The 13,955-nt window shown below is 53.5% G+C and overlaps 1 protein-coding gene across 6 annotated transcripts in view; it reads right to left on the bottom strand.

Moving 5' to 3' along the window:
- Window positions 1–13,955, bottom strand: part of PAX5 (paired box 5) — a 167,497-nt gene that overhangs the window by 27,766 nt on the left and 125,776 nt on the right. For 4 of the 6 annotated variants that reach the window (XM_036260991.1, XM_036260992.1, XM_036260994.1 and 1 more), the window contains one exon: window positions 6,710–6,811. The exons of the other annotated variants lie outside the window; for them this stretch is intronic. In XM_036260991.1, the coding sequence (XP_036116884.1) occupies window positions 6,710–6,811 (102 nt within the window). The remainder of the gene's footprint in view (window positions 1–6,709; window positions 6,812–13,955) is intronic. 6 annotated transcript variants of the gene reach the window in all.

Genomic DNA, 13,955 nt, shown 5'->3' with positions numbered 1-13,955 from the left:
AAAATTGACAAGTCCAAAACCTAGCCATGCTGGCCACCAGCTTCCTCAATCAGGTCCCCTCTGGTCACCCCCAGTTCCGCAGACTGGGCTGGCAGGCCATGCCCCCACCCATGTGAACCCACTCCAGCCACTGGGCTCAGCCCCTGCCCCACCCCCAGTGCCCCTGCCCTCCTCTTCTGATGGCCAAGATCCACATGCCACAGCCCAGCTTAAAGTCCCCTTTCTCTGCGACACCTTTGTCACCCGGACCAACCCCAGGTGCCTCTCGGTTTTCTCAGGCCTGCAGCACTCAGCGGTGCCCCACGCCGGCCTGGACACACTCCTGTCTGTGACTGGATTCTCTGCCTGCGGCTCCCGGTGATCCACAGGGTTGAGCTCTGGACTGAACGCCAACTCCGCCAGGCCAGTTGGCTCAGCATGCCAGGCAGGCTTCTCTTCTCACCACACCCAGCTCATCCCACAGCACGGCTGTCAGGAGCACGTAGATGGCCCTCAGTGTGTGCCAGGCAAAATTCTGTCTGTTTACATCTACTCCGTCATTTCATGCTCACTCTTATTATCATCATCCCCACTGTACCGATGAGGGCACAGAGAAGTTATTTAACTTGCCCCGAGTCACACAGCTGGGGAGAAGCAGGGCCCCTGCTGCTAATCAGCCAGCCCCGCCTCCCCACGCCGCTGCCTGCACCCTGGCTGCACTGCTCCAGCACTGGGTCGAGCTCTCGCTGCAGCCCAGCCCAGAGCCCCCTGCTGATCTCAACAGCATTCCCCGCGTGCCAAGAACGGGGGCACAGCGGTGAACAAAATCGACATCGCCTTGTGACTGCTCAGACCTGCGGGGAGGGCAGACGAGGAAGGAGTCAGACACTGACTGCATTCCTTCCACTGTGCTTAGATCCACGAGTGGAAAGAGCAAGGCTCTGGGAGAGGAGTGGTGGGGTCCTGGCTTAGCCGGTGTGGTAGGCGGAGTGACGGCCCCAGCCACCGATGTCTGTGTCCTAACCCTGGGACCTGGGGCGTGGCAGGTTATATGGCAAAGGGGGATTAAGGTTGCTAATTAGCCCACCTGAAGATAAGGAGATTATCCTGGATTATCCAGGTGGGTCGAGTCAAATCCCAAGGATCCTTACAAGCGGAGGACGGAGGCAGGAGAGAGACCAGCAAGGTGGTGTCACGATGGAGACTCAGCCCGGGGTTGTGAGCCTCGAAGATGATGGTGAAGGAATGGGGCTGTGAAGCAGGGCACCCGGGCAGCATCTACATGCTGGAGAAGGCACAGGAACGATTCCCCCAGAGCCCCAGGAGCAACACAGGCCTGCCCACACCTGGACATTAGCCTTGCAAGGCCCATCTTGGACTCTGACCTCCAGAACTGTCAGATGATAAACGGCTCGTCTTAAGTCACTTGTTCGCGGTGACTCACTACAGCAGCAATAGGAAACCACTACAGTTTGGGTCAAAGGGAAGACCCCTCTGAGGAGGTGAAACCCACAGGATGAGAGAGGGCAGGGCAGGCCGGGCCGTCAGTGGGAGCCTCGGGGAGGGACTGAGCCCTGCAGAGGAAATCACGTCTCCCATTCCTCCTGCCGGAGCCCCGCGGGCCCTGTGCCTGCTCATCTCCTGCTGCTGGTCCAGATCTCTTCACTAGCCTCAAGCTCCTGCTCCACCCTCACCCTCACCCTCACCTCTTACTTCATCAAGAAAATAAAAGCCATCAATTAATTGAGCCATCAATTAATTGAGCACCTAGAAATGAAGTGTCCCATCCATGGCAAGTCGAGTGCCCAGGACTAGAGGAATCTACCACACTCCTTCCAGGGCCTCCCATTAAACAGCATCTTGTCTGTTGCAGCCCTGGGCGGGGTGGGGGGGTGGCACACGACGTGGCCAGGACTTCCCAGCACTCTGGCCTAAAGCTCCCAAAGAGGAGTCAAGTAAGGGGCATGTGGGGCCTGGGGTGCATGGGGGCCAGCAGTCCTTGACTGGTTCATCTCAAAGGCGACTGGTACCTTGCTTCTATTTACTAAAGTCCAGAATTTAAGAGTTTCAAATGCCATGTCAATATCTATTAGATTGTACAAATATCTTCAGAAAAAAACTAGTTACACTGGTCAAAGCGCTATGGAATCTTTGGTGCAAAAGTTTTGGCATTTGCTGGGACTTGAAGAAAATAAAATCTGAAAACTGTCTCCATTCCGAGCTGATAGGATGTGGTCGTAGTTGCTTTACTCAACATAGCCGATCAGCAAAGGGCTGTACGAGGTCTGCAGGGCAGCAGAAACTGAGTCCACACACGCTGGAGCAGACCAAGGAGCCCGTGTTGCAGATGTAGAGATGCCCTTGAGCCAGAAAGGGCAGACGACACCCTCACGGCAGAATCAGGATCCAAACAAACAAGCGTCCAAGCCAACAGGCTGGCATTTAATACAGAAAAAAGTAATGTCTATTTTTTCAGGCCCAAGTTCGGCTGCCTGAGTGTGCCTTGGAGACAACCTTCCATCGTCCTAAAAGCAAACCTCACAAGATGGAAACCTTCACTTAAAAATGAAAGGGGTGGCAGCCAAATGTCCCAAAACCTAGCCTGGGGAAAGCAATTTGGAAAATCTTCAGGTTCTCTCTGGATTCCCTGAAGGCTGGAGAGAGGACTGTTCCACCCAGTGAGACAGCCCATCGCCTGTCACAGCCTTAGAGGAACAAGAGCACGGTCAACAGTCTCCAAACACCTTGCCGGCCTGCCCCTGGGGGTTGATGACATGGTATCACCTTCGGCGCTGTCACCATCAAATAAATGCCTCCCAGATTCAGAAGCCCAAGAGATTATGAATCAGAAATCTGAACAAATACAAAATTGAAATCTCCCAACAGGTTACGGTATATCCATGTCCCAACCCTCGGGACCTGTGAATATGACAAAGGCAGGGGGCAGGCTTCTTTATACGTGTGATGAAGTTAAGGATCTTGGAATGGGAAGGTCGTCCTGGATGTCTGGGTGGGCCTTGAACTCAGTCACGTGTATCCTTACAAGAGAGCAGAGGGAGCCCTCCCCCACGGAGGAGGAGGCGCTGGAAGATCTGCAGTGACGCAGCCACGGCCAGGAGCACCAGGGGCCACAGGAAGGTAGAGGGGGAAGGGACGGATCTTCCTCGGGGCCTCAGATGCTCCAACACCTTGAGTTCGGCCCTGGATACTGATTTCAGACCTGGGCTCCAGGCCTGGGAGAGAAGACACTTCTATTGTTTTAAGGCACCAAGTTTGTGGTAAGTTTTTTGTTGTTGTTGTTTTTTTATCCTCACCTGAGGACATTTTTGCATTTTTTTGTTCAGGTAGAGTGGGAGGGAAAGAGAGGAAGAGAGAGAGAGAGAGAAGCATCGACGTGAACGGGACACATCGAGTGACTGCCTCCCGCATGGCCAACCAGGGCCGCAGACAAACTGCAACCGAGGTACATGCCCTTAGGGGGAACCAAACCCGGGTCTCTCTGGACCACAGGCCTACGCTCTAACCGCTGAGCCAAACCGGCCAGGGCTGTGGTAAGTTTTTATAGCAGCCACAGGAAACTAATACATGGGTCAGTATTAATTTTTCCTGCCTCCCTCCCTTAGCAAACACCCACAAAAGGACCTACTGTGCGCTAGGGTCCATGAAGAGTGCAGAAGACAAGTAAGGCAGAGGGCCTGGCCCCCACCAGGTCACCTCTCGGCGGCATTGCTAACTGGGCCACAGACACCGGGGCCACGTGGTACAGCAAAGACAAAGGCACAGCTCTGTCCCGGATGCTTCATGGGGCAGGAGATACGCATGTTCAGCCCTGAGGGGTTCACTGGATCCTAACAGGCCAGGGCAGCAGGTGGTCTAAGCTGAGGGCACAGAACCAAGAGGGACACTGACCTGGAAGAGTGAGTCATGCTGGGAACCAGTGAGCGGTCAGGACTGGGGACAGGCTGAGAGAGGAGGCCAGAGAGGCAAGTTGGGGCCAGACCACGGTGATGCCTGAATGGCAGGCCAAGGACCTGCTTGGCTGGAAGGTGGGCTGTCTTGGCTGAGGGCCCACCCTGCGGCAGTTCCAGCAAGGACCATGCATATGAGCCAGCACTGTCCCATGAAGCCATCCAAGAAGGCGGGTCTCAGGGGACCACGCCTCTGGCAGCCGTGCTGGAAACAGTCCCAAAGATGTGACAGTGATTTAGACATTGAGGAATAGGAACGAAGGACTGTGCCCACCAAGTATGGCTCCCCAGCCCTGACACACAGTCTGGCATTGACTGGGTGCTGGGGGTCTGTGAGACGAGAAAAAAAAGGAGCAAGGAGAGAGGGAGGGGTAGAGACATGGCAGGATTACACCGTGTACCCTCCCTCTACTTTGGGGACAGGGTCTCAGGGGACCATGCCTCTGGGCCACCCTGTGGTAGCCCTTGCCCAGCAGGGTTGGTTAGGCTCAGCCTGTGATCCCTGCTGCCACTATAAATGGGCAAGCAGCTGCCATCAGTTCCCACTGGGCACGCTGCCAGGCCCTTGGCCATTTGTATTTTGAGCCTGGTAATCAGGGCTGGGGGAACACTGGGGACCAGAGGCAGGTCCTCACTGGATAAACTCAGGACAGTTCAGCTGCTCTCTGAACGTGGCCTCTTTGGGGTTTGCAGAGGGGAGACAGCAGGGCCAGCGGGTAGCCCCAGCTTCACCTGCCAGTGTGCTGCCGCCCACCCCTCTGGCATCACTGAGACCCTGGCGTCGATACGCTCGGAGGACACAGTAGCACAGAACAGAGGGAGGAGCGCTGAACTGGAGATTCGAGCTGTGCAGCCTTGGAAAATTTCCTAACCTCTCTGAGTCTCCGCTTCTCCTTTTGGAAAAGGGGGCCTGTGCTCTAGAGTAGCCCACATCACAGGGCTGTAACTTCAGAGGGTCCTAAGAAAGCACTTCGCATTCTCTAAGATGCTACATAAATTCAAGGGGCCACTGATGACTATGGCGTGGGATCCATTTCCTGAGGCAGCCCTGACTTGCTAGTTGGGAAATGAGTCGGGCTGGGGAGGAGGGTGTGCGTCCCCCCTGCTTGCCTTACGCCTGAGTTCCCCGTGTTTTGCTGCAGAAAAGGCAAAGGCTTTGCAGGTGTGACCTTGGCGGGCCTCTCCGCGCTGGCAAGGCGCAGGGCAAGAGTACACACGGAGGCCACTTCCCATATGCCTCATATTTAAAAGTCATAAATCAAGCTAACAAACCGTTAAATGAAACATGCTCTGTCCTGTACCTTGTTAAACACATCTTTGTAATGACCTGGGAAGCCAAGAGTGAATTTAGAATTCTGGGACCCGCGGCTGCGCCCGCACCTGGCTGCATGGGGAGAGCCCACCTGACCTAGGTCTGCCCTGCTTCCCTCCCCGCCCCCAGCTCCACTCAGCACCCTGCGCGGCCTCGCACACAGGTGCGGACACCCAGCCTCACACCCACGCTCTGTCCGCGCCCCCACAGAGAGCCAGTCCTCCCCCGGGTGCACATGGCTGTGACAGGTGCTGAGAGAGGCTGGAAGAGGCTGGGGCTACTTGGACAGCACCTCTAGGGTGGGCTAGAAGGAGGGGCTTGGGCACCGGGTGGACAGACCCCCTTGGCCCTGCAGACTCTCTCTCCATGGTCCATCGTGGGGAGGGGCCTGCAGGGCCAGAGCAGGTCCCTCTTGCCTGGGTCTGGGGGTGATTTTTGCTGGGTCAGGACTCCTGCTTGCTGGGTGACTTAGGTATATCCCCACCCCTTTCTGGACTCGGTTCACTCACCAAGACAGCAAGGTGAATGACCCCCTCACCTACTTCTCAGAGCTGCTGTGAGGCGCCAAAGAGAAGTCCATCGGGCGGGGAGGGGGTGAAATACCAGCCTGGCCTTCCCCACGCCCGAGGAGTCAACAGTGCTGGGAGAGGAGCGGCCGCGGAGCCCCGGCGCGGAGTGCGCGACGTGGGCCCCGTGAATGACTCAAAACAAGGGGCGGCACAGACCCTTAAACAAAGTGTAATGGTACTTCAACCTGACTTCCTCCTGCCTGTTCTTTCAAACATTTTTTTAAAAACCTATATTTAGGATGTCCCTGCTATGCTCGTGCCCTGAGCACGCAGCAGCCAGCACCACGTGATGTGCTGTCCCCGGAAGGACACCTGGTGGCCTCCTTTCCAGATGTCTTGAGAGAAACTGACACAGTGCTGGCCTGGGGGGGTCAGGATTCAATGGCCACGGGGTGTTCAGTTTAGAATCAGTGACAAACCCACGAGAAAACATCCTGTCTGTCCTGAGCACATGGTCCTCAACTCCAAGCAAAAAGGCCTGGAGGGCACCCCAGGGGTGCTTCCTTGTGTTCATGTCGCATAGACTGGGTGGGGAGGGGAGGACGGGAGGAGAGAGGATGGGGGAGGCCCCCACTCCCTGTGGCTGGGCGACCTTCGACCAGGTCCTGCACCCCTCCGTGTTCGGACTTCCCGTGTGGCCAATGAGGAGCTATTTGAGTGACAGCCAGTAGCCCTCTCTCTGATGTCCTCCTGGGTGCTGCCACCGGCTGGGCCCAGCCCTGGAGCAGCCCAGCTGCAGGGAGGCCAAGAGCGCAGAACTCCGCCTGATTTATTCAGGTCCACTTCTCAGAAGCATGGAGGTCACCAGGGCTGTTCCGGGGGATGCCCCCCCGAAACCCCATCCGCTGCCTGCTGCGGAGATGCCAACGATGCAAACTCACCAGGCACCATCCCTGTCAGCGTCGGCGCTGAGTAGCTGCCCTGTCCGGCGGGGGGGACGTGCGGAGGGTACCCGGGGAGGGTTGTGCTCGCCAAGTCTCGGCCTGAGGAATCAAAGCAACAAATCACAGGGTGAGCGTCTCCGAAGCCAGCTGCTCATGTCCACAGCTCCCTGGACATCTGCACATTTGTCACGTCTGGACACTGAACACCAACATGCCCCCAGCTCCTCACGTCACTCGCACGGACACACACACACACACACACTCCCCTCCAGCCCCCCTGGCTCCACTCAGCAGGAACAGGGATGACTCTGCTGTGTCCTGGGAAACTGGGGCTCCAGGCAGCTCACCCTGCTCTCTACTCCCCAGGGAGGACTTGGACCTCTGCACGGCCACACCTCTGCTTCTGCTGTGCCCTCTGGTGAGCACCCTGTCCTGCCGCTGCACACAGCCCAACACCGCCCGCCTTCAAAGCCCAGCTCAGCCCTGGCCGGTTTGGCTCAGCGGTTAGAGCATCAGTCCGTGGACCAAAGAGTCACAGGTTCGATTCCGGTCAACGGCACATACCTCAGTTGCGGTTCAGTCCCCGGCCCTGGTCGGGGTTATGTGGGAGGCAACCAATTGATGTGTCTCTCTCACATCAAGGTCTCTCTCTCTCCCCCACTCTACCTGAAGATAAATGAAAAAATATCCTCGGGTGAGGATTTTTAAAAAAAGACCAGCTCAGACCCTGCCTCTACCTCAAACTCCTACGCTCTGGTCCTCCCTGAATCCTGCCTTTGGCCCCGAGCCAGTCACTCATCCCGTGAAGACACAGGAAGCGCCTCCTGACACCAGGTACTGTTCTGGGCACTGAGAGCGGGGGGTTCAGGCATCAGCCCTCAGAGGCAGACACTGCAGCGAGTGCGCGTCTACCCCTGCAGGCTGCAAGCCAGGAGAACTGGGTGACTCCTCATTCATTACCCACACAACTTGGCACCTCCCACGGTCTCGGTGAATAAATGCGTGAATGAACGACGCAGCCAAGTGTTAAGGGAGCAGGACTCTGAGGGAGGTGCCTCTGAGGTCTGTCTGCCTCTTAGGGGAAGGGGGGACTACAGTCCTTGCACACAGCGCCAGCCATGTGCGCGGAACAAGGTGCTCATGGGTAAGACCAAAAACCCAGACCCTATGGGGCCTGGAGGATGAGCCCCCACCCCACTGGGTGGAATTGGCAGTTGCTCCTGAAAAAAAGGGGTGCACCTGCTCTCTGTCATCCTGGGAAGTAGGTGGGAAATGAGGTGGCCTTGGGATAAAAAACAGAACCTCAACCTTTCCTGGATGTGGACACTGAGCATTAAGGAGGCCAAAGAGGTCCAGGGTTGTGGGGGAGCAGCCCCTGACCACACAGACCCAGGCTGGGCCCCAGGAGCCTCCTCTAAGGCCCAGTGGGGCGATGCAGGCAGTATCCAGGCAGTGACTCTGAGCTCAGCCCCACTAGCCAGTGGTTCAGGGGGAGGGGCCAGCTCTGACCAACACCCCCAGAGAATGCCAGCCAGCGCGTCCATGAGACGTAACGTTTCCCAGGTGGAGGAACAGCCCTTCCGTGCCAGTCACTCTCACTGTCCAGCCAGCACCCACAGGCTGCTCATTTCACACGGTTCTGCTCACTCTCCAGAACCTTACAGAACACCAGGCCGTGGCCAGACAGGGGCTTCCTCCTTCCCTCTCTCACTGCTCCCTAGCTCTGCACTGTGCATCCCGGGTCGACAAGCACGGCTGGTGTCTCGTCACATGAGGTACTGTGAGAGGGGAGCAAATACCCAGGAGCCCCGATTCCCCTCCATGAACTGTGTATGACTCCCCGTGAGCACTCAGATTAAACAGAAAATCGGAGTTGGGAGAACTGACTACATCTATAAGGTGATTTAAGGAGGCTGCCCCACCCCCAGCTGTCTTATGCCTCCCCCTCTCATCCTCCTCCAACTCAGCACCCACACCGCTATGGCAACTCCTCTCTCCACAGAGTGTACACTGGGGGATCAAGTCTCTGTACCCCAAGTCAGAGGGCACAGGCCTATAACTATCTGTTAAGTAAACGAAGGAGGTGGCCCTGCTAGAGAAGCAGGGGGTTCTGGAGTCCACAGTAATCCTCTCCACTCATGGTCAGGAGCCAGTGCCCTGTCAGACTGGTCAGCACATGGCGCAGTGGCAGGGCCAGACTGTGGCTGCGTCTGTTCTATGGGCTGGCACCCCCACCAACCCATGGCACAGCTCCCACCGGGCCCCGCCCACAGGCTTACACCCTAATGACGACAATGACAGACCAAAAATGCTAACATAGAAATTATAAAACACCAGGCTCTGTTTCAGTTTTGTTTTGTTCTTTGGTTAATCTTCACCCGAGACTATTTTTCCATTGAGAGAGTGGAAGGGAGGGAGGGAGAACGAGAAAGAGAGAGAGAAAGAGACATCAATGTGAGAGAGACACAGTGATTTGTTGCCTCCCACACAACCCCGGCGGGGGCGGGGATCAGACCTGCACCCATGTATGTGCCCTTGACCAGCAATCGAACGCAAGAGCCTTTGGTCTTGGTCTGCAGGCCGATGCGCTAACCGCTGAGCAAATCAGGCCAGGGCTGTTCTTAGTATTTTGAATTATTAACTCATTTAACCCTCAACAACTCTGTGAGGTGAGGTACTGATACTATCCCCATTTTACAGGATATGAGAGAGAGAACGGTCTAATAATTGGACCAAGTTTGCACAGTAAGGGCCAGGATTCAAATCCAAGCAGTCCAACATCCAAGGCCACATGTATAACCACTCCACTCCACTGCCTTGCACGTCTGCCTGGCCGTGCTTCTGACCCTGAGTCAGAGGCTCCACAGGGCCCAGCTGGGACACCCAGGCTGAGCCCTGCCTTCAGGCACACTGTCACCACTGTTTACTGGCTCCATCATGGAGAACGATATGTGTGTTGGGATGGGCAAGAGCCCTTGGGGGGGAAGCCATATCTGCCTCCTGGAAGACAGGCTCTTATCCTGATAAGAGGCAGCCCGGTGCAGGGGGCTTGCTGGGTGCCTGAGATGGATAAGGGGTCCTGAGAGCGGAAGGGCCAGCCTATAGACACTCAGCTGATGTCAGCAAGGCGGGTACCGGAATCCAGCTTCCAGTACTTGGCATTGGGTTCTCTCTTCAATGGGGGTTGAACCCCCATAGTTTCTGCCACTGTTACGCATGATTTAAAACCCTGATCCCCAAAGCAAGGGACTGAATAATCAGTGCCTCACGAAAGCCTCTCTCCAGAAGCCAGCTAAAAGAGCGATAAAATGAACCTAAGTAAAGGGGGAGGAAGGAATTGATCAAGAAGTGGAAAATAACAAATTAGGAAACAGAAAAGCAGACACAACAATAAATACAACCAAGAACTGGTATTTGAAAAGACCAATAAGATGGAAAAACATAGGGAAACATTAAAAAAAGAAGAAGACACAAATATCAAGATAAGGAATCAGGAGAAGATACAACCAGAGATATGCAAGAGATGATGTTTAAAAACGTTTAAAAATGCATGGCCGCTCTACATTAATGAATGTGGAAATCTCAATGGAAAAAGAATTTTCTAGAAAAATATGAATAAGCAAAATTAACTCAAGTAGAAGTAGAAAATATAAACAGCCCAATAACCTTAGAAGAAATAGAGAAGGTTGTTTTAAAATTATTCTTAAAAATAAGGTGCCTCATTCATTTCGTTTCTTGAACACATTTTTTTGTTTGTTTGGGGCAAGATCTTTTAAATTATGGGCAAGTTCTTCAAGGGACACATATTCCTGTTACTACACTGTTTCAGGTTATATAAAAACTAAAAAGACCTTTCCGATTTATTTTGTCGAGCTAGCATAATTCAGATGTAAAAACTTAACAAACGTCCACCAAAATGAAAACTAAAGGCCAGTCTCACAATGTATTAATATACATGCAAAAAAAATCAATCTCACTGATCAAGCAATATTAGAAAAAGAATAGTATAGCATGACCAAAGAAAGCTTACTTGGGGTGTGCAAGGATGATCAATAGTAAAGCACTGGCTGGGAAGCACAGTAATGTATCAGAGGAGGAGAAACACATGATTGTATCAAAGCTGTGGAAAAGGCATTGGCTGAAACTCAAGACTAATTCCTTACAAGAACTGGAGTCTACTTCTTTGATCTGATATTGATCAACATCATACCCAATTGGTGAAACACTTGAAGCATTCTTACTAAAGTCAAGAACATGTCAAAGAAACCTGTTATTACTAAAAATTTTTCTGAAAGTTTTAGCCAATACAAGAAGACAAGTTGAGATATACATATTGAGGGGGGCACCAAAATGATCATTAGCTGGCTATATCTTGAATCTGGAAAATGACTAATGAATCAGCTCATCCACGAGAACTAATAAAAAGGTTTGGTGAGACAGCCAGGTAATGGATATCTAGAATCAACACCTTTTTAGATTCAACAGATCCCCACTGCCTATTCAATTATGTATAGATTTTTAAATTTGGCTTCCAAAGCCCTCCTCAGTCTGTGTCCCCCACCTGTGACCTTTCATTAACACCCACTTCCCAGCCATTCCCCAAACTGCCCTGCGCTTCTTTCCTGTTCCCACGCCCTTGCTCATGCCCTTTGCTTTCCAATGGCTCTCCTGTCATCCCCATCAATGAAACCTTCCGTCCAGTCTCCAGATGCCCTCCAGATGCCACTCTCAAGAGCCAGCTCCTCTGTGAAGGTTTTCAAGGCCCTGCAAGTATCTGCCTCTTCTGGAAGTCCCGCTCTCCCCCGCCCCAGCCTCCCAGAGCAAAGGAGCATCATTACCGACGAGATGACGGCGGTGATGTTAGTAATGGTAAGACAGCAGCTACTTGCGCCAGACGTTCCCACCCCTCTCCACTCAGGAACTCCTTTTATCATCCTAACTGCTCTACGAGGTTCGAAAACGATCGTGCCCACTTTACAAAAGTGGGAACTGAGGAAGGAAGAAGTAACTTGCCTAAGGTTACACGGCAAATAGGAAAGGGGGCAGAGATTTGACCCCAGGCGGCAGGCTCCAGCCTGGGTTCTTGGGTGGGGTAAGGGTGGGTGGGAGAAAACAAGAAAACGAGGAGGACTGAGAACTAGAGGTTCTATTATTCGGGTTAGCAACTGGAAGGGGTGAGCAGATTAAAGCAGGAAAGAGAAGGGATGGTCAAAGACGGGCTATCAGAGGCTAGAACAGAAGGTGGGTGTCAATGTCTGTTTGGGAATAAACTAATTAATATTAGTCTGCTCCAGGGGGGCGGGCTGCACGGCACCTGGCACAGCAAGTGCTCATACCTGTCCGTGGGAGAGCCAGGGCAAGAAGGCCATCCGGGGCCTCTTAACTGATCTGAGAACCAGTTTTGCTACCATGCTGCTGGGGGGCTCTAGGCAAGCCATTTACTCTGAGCATGAGTCTTTACCAATTTAGTTCAGTGATATCCAAGCGCCCACACTGGCCTGTGTGCACATACACAAAGGATAATTTAGCTGAGTAGATTTTCTACCTTCAAGTCCAGCCATGAAGCCTCCGCAGTCAATCCCGGGGCAGGAGCTGCTGCCTGGAGGGCTCGTATGTCCTCCTTGGACAAGGGCAGGCTGTGCTCCTCGCGTCCAGCCTCAGCGAGGTCTGGTGTCAGCTCCAGCAGGCGTTGACCATCACGCTGGGAACTCATTCCATCCCCAGCCCCTCCTCCTGTGCACAGTAAGGAGCTGACAAAGGGCCATACGTACCCTACAAATAAATGACTGCCTGAGTTCCCTGTCACTGGGGAGCTCCTTCGAATTGTCCATGGCTCCAGTTTTATCCAGCATATGTCCCTAGATCCAGAGGCCACGGCCTGAGGCAGCATGTACCTTTCTCGAACTGGCCACAAAAGCAGAGAGTCTGAGTTATCACTTGTGGTGTGGTAGGCAAAGAAGGGACAGACAGACAGCATTGTGTCACCGCCAGGTACCCGAACCCCTCCCAACTCTGTGCCAGGCACTGGGGTAGGCTATTCACAAACATCATTCCATTTAATCCTCAGAGCTTTATTTTATTTTATTTTATTTTTATTTTTTTTTAGTACGTGCCCCTACCAGGAACCGAACCCGAGACTCTCTGGTCCACAGGTCGACACTTCAACCGCTGAGCCAAACCGGCCAGGGCGATCCTGAGAGCTTTTATTTTATTTATTTATTTATTTATTCTCACTTGAGGACATTTTTCCATATTTTGTTCAGATAGAGTGGAAAGGAAAGAGAGGGAGAAACGTGAAAGGGACACATCGAGTGGCGGCCACCCTCATGACCAACCAGGGCCGGGGACAAACCGCAACCGAGGTACGTGCCCTTAGCGGCAACCGAACCCGGGTCTCTCTGGACCGAAGGCCGATGCTCTAACCGCTGAGCAAAACCGGCCAGGGCCCGATCTTCAGAGCTTTTAAACTCCCCAGCAAACTTCACGAGACCGCGTGGGGTATCGCAGGGAGGCTGACCGCGGCTCAGAATGGAAGGGACGGCAGCAGAGCACAGCCACCGAGCGTCCGGCCTGCACGGGCTCGGCTCCTCGCCCTACCACTTCCTGGCTGTGGGGCCCTGAGAGGTTTCGTAACCATCCTGAGCCTCAGTTTCCTCATCCGTAAAACGAAGATACTAACAGCCAACATTCATCTAGAGCAAACAATGGCTAACACGTACAGAGAGGAAACCATGATCCATTTAGTCCTGCAATAACCCTTTCACCCCTTTTACTGTGGGGACTACGGCACAGAAGGTTTGAGTGGCTCATTCACAGTCACATAGCTAGGAAGTAAGATGGCCAGGTTCCAAACCCAGTCAGTCTGGCTGGCAAGCTTGCAGTCTGCACCCCTGTGCTGTGTCCCCTCGGCAACAATAACCAAACATGCCTCTTTCATGGGCCTCGTGGGGGGTCAGTGAGAAGCATGTAAACACATCCACGGTGCCAGCTCCAGGGAGCGCCTGTGGAAGACTGACTGGTTGGCGCAACCCTCCACCCCGCCCCTAATACTATCATCTGGGAAAAGAAGTGGTAATTTGACACCAAAAATGTAGGAGAAACATATTAAACTTTTGAAAACCAAATAAATTAAAAATAATAATTTTTAAAAATAAGTAAATTAAATAAATTTAGTTTTATGAAAAACTAAGAAGCAGCCCTTTTGCAGGTCCTCCTACTGGAGGCAGTGTGCTTCTCGGCCCCT

This window comes from Molossus molossus, unplaced genomic scaffold, assembly GCF_014108415.1.
Source record: "Molossus molossus isolate mMolMol1 unplaced genomic scaffold, mMolMol1.p scaffold_m16_p_14, whole genome shotgun sequence".
In the NCBI taxonomy this organism is placed as follows: Eukaryota; Metazoa; Chordata; class Mammalia; order Chiroptera; family Molossidae; genus Molossus; species Molossus molossus.
Note: the sequence above shows the minus strand (reverse complement) of the source record. Positions and strands in the feature narration are given on the sequence as shown.